Below are 1,731 nucleotides of genomic sequence, written 5' to 3'. Positions count from 1 at the left end.
TCGTAGATGTCCTCGATGTTTGCAAACAGCGTGCCCACCTGCTCCGTGCTCAGCCCCAGGACCCCGCCATCCAGCAGGGGGCCCAGGTAGTCCTGTGGGGAGGACTGGGGTTACTGGGGCAAAGGGCTGGGCTGGGACCCACTGGCCTCAGGTGCCCTCCTGCCTCACCTCCACGATGCTGCGGAGGTCCCGGACATAGGCCCGCTCCGTCTCCACGATCTCACGGGCCACACGCTCCAGCCTTGAGGGTTTCACCAAACCAGGGATCCCCACAGGCGACAGATGCAGACGGATGGGGGGCCCTGGAAGGGGCTCCGGTCTGGAGGCTAAACAGGCAGGGGTGGGCCCTGGGGCCAGGTCCCCCTCAGAGCCCACTGTGCTCAAGGATGTGGAGCTCCCAGAACCTCGAAGGGAGGCCATGGCGGGAGTTGCGGAGGCTGCTGGGGGTGTGGAACAGGAGGTTAGGGTGTCTCCCCAGCTGAGTGAGTGCTCTCAGCCCTCATACTCACACACATTTAGTCAGTGTCTTTCCCAAGGCTCCCTTCTCCTCTCTCTGCTGTGCTGCCTTCATCCATTCCTGTCCTCTCGCATCAGGGTCCTCTCTGGGCTTCTGGCCTCCACTTCTCTAATCCACCTCCATGTATCAGCCTGGGATGTCTATCAATTTGCTGTCTGACCCAGTCACTCTCCTGAGTACAACCCCTTCCTGCCCTCAGGATAAAGTCCAAACTCCTCGGGTCCACAGGGCCTTATGCAAGGTGCCCATTAGACCATTCCAGTCTGCTCTCTCGCCACAGCCATGCCACTTCTCACACTCCCGATTCGCCGCACGCAGCTTCCCCTTACCTCTGGGCCTTTGTACAACTGCTCCCTCTGCATGGAATAAACACTCTGCCTTGCTTTCCCAGCTGGTTCCTCCCAATCTTCCTATTCTCAGTTTAGATGTTGCTTCCTCTGACTTCCCAGACTAGGTTCCCACAGCCCTTTGGGCCCCCATGCTGGCTGCGATCACTCTGTCCTGAGGTACCCACTCCGGACTGCCATTGTCTGGATAGGTCCATCTTCCCCACCAGACTTGGAGCTCTGTGCGGGCAGGACTGGGGCTATTTTGGTCACCCTGTGTTGCCAGCATTGCCCAACACTGGGCCAGCCAGAGGGCTGCACCGTGTCTGGAATAAAGGAATGAATGCCCAGCAGGCTCTGCCCCTCCCTTGCATGCTCACCTGTCTGAGTCTCACACACTGTTGCACAGTCACACACTTCACCTCTGTGGCGGGGGCTAAGGCGAGGGCTGGGTTTGGACAGGCTCAGTCCACGGGCTCCCTCTGGCATGGCTGCGTGGCTCAGCGGCTTCTGCAGAAAGACCCCCTTCTTTGATACCAAGACGTCATAGGCCTCCAATTGCCCACACTCACAGTTTGGGGGCTGAGAATCAGGAGTGTGGTCTAAATCCAAGGAGGGGCCCCAGGGAGTAGCAACTCATGGGGCAGACAGACGCAAAATGATAGAAAGAGGGGGACAAGGAGAGAGAACATAGAGAAAAAGATGGGAAGGCAAAGACAAAGAAGAGTGAAGAGAGCAAAAGAGTCGCTGGAGCTAGGAGTCTGGTCTGTCTGGGGACGGAGGCTCAGGGATCCTGGGAACGGCTGGGCTCCGGCTGCAGCCGAGGGCGAGGGGCAGGGCTGGGAAAAGCCGTGGGCGGGAGGCCGCGGGATCCCAGGAGGGCGGAGA

At 59.4% G+C, this 1,731-nt stretch overlaps 1 protein-coding gene across 2 annotated transcripts in view; it reads right to left on the bottom strand.

Moving 5' to 3' along the window:
- PLEKHG2 (pleckstrin homology and RhoGEF domain containing G2) overlaps window positions 1-1,725 on the bottom strand; it is a 9,107-nt gene extending 7,382 nt beyond the window's left edge. Inside the window, exons 1-3 of one of the 2 annotated variants that reach the window (XM_015569277.1) lie at window positions 1,224-1,725; window positions 169-440; window positions 1-92 (exon numbers count right to left, since the gene is read on the bottom strand). In XM_015569277.1, the coding sequence (XP_015424763.1) occupies window positions 1-92; window positions 169-440; window positions 1,224-1,332 (473 nt within the window). In that variant the 5' untranslated portion in view covers window positions 1,333-1,725. The remainder of the gene's footprint in view (window positions 93-168; window positions 441-1,223) is intronic. The other variant, XM_006771953.2, reaches the window with a different exon arrangement.
- Between the last annotated feature and the right edge of the window lie 6 nt (window positions 1,726-1,731).

This window comes from Myotis davidii, unplaced genomic scaffold (genome assembly GCF_000327345.1).
Source record: "Myotis davidii unplaced genomic scaffold, ASM32734v1 scaffold825, whole genome shotgun sequence".
NCBI lineage: Eukaryota > Metazoa > Chordata > Mammalia > Chiroptera > Vespertilionidae > Myotis > Myotis davidii.
This window is presented reverse-complemented; position numbering and strand designations above follow the sequence as displayed.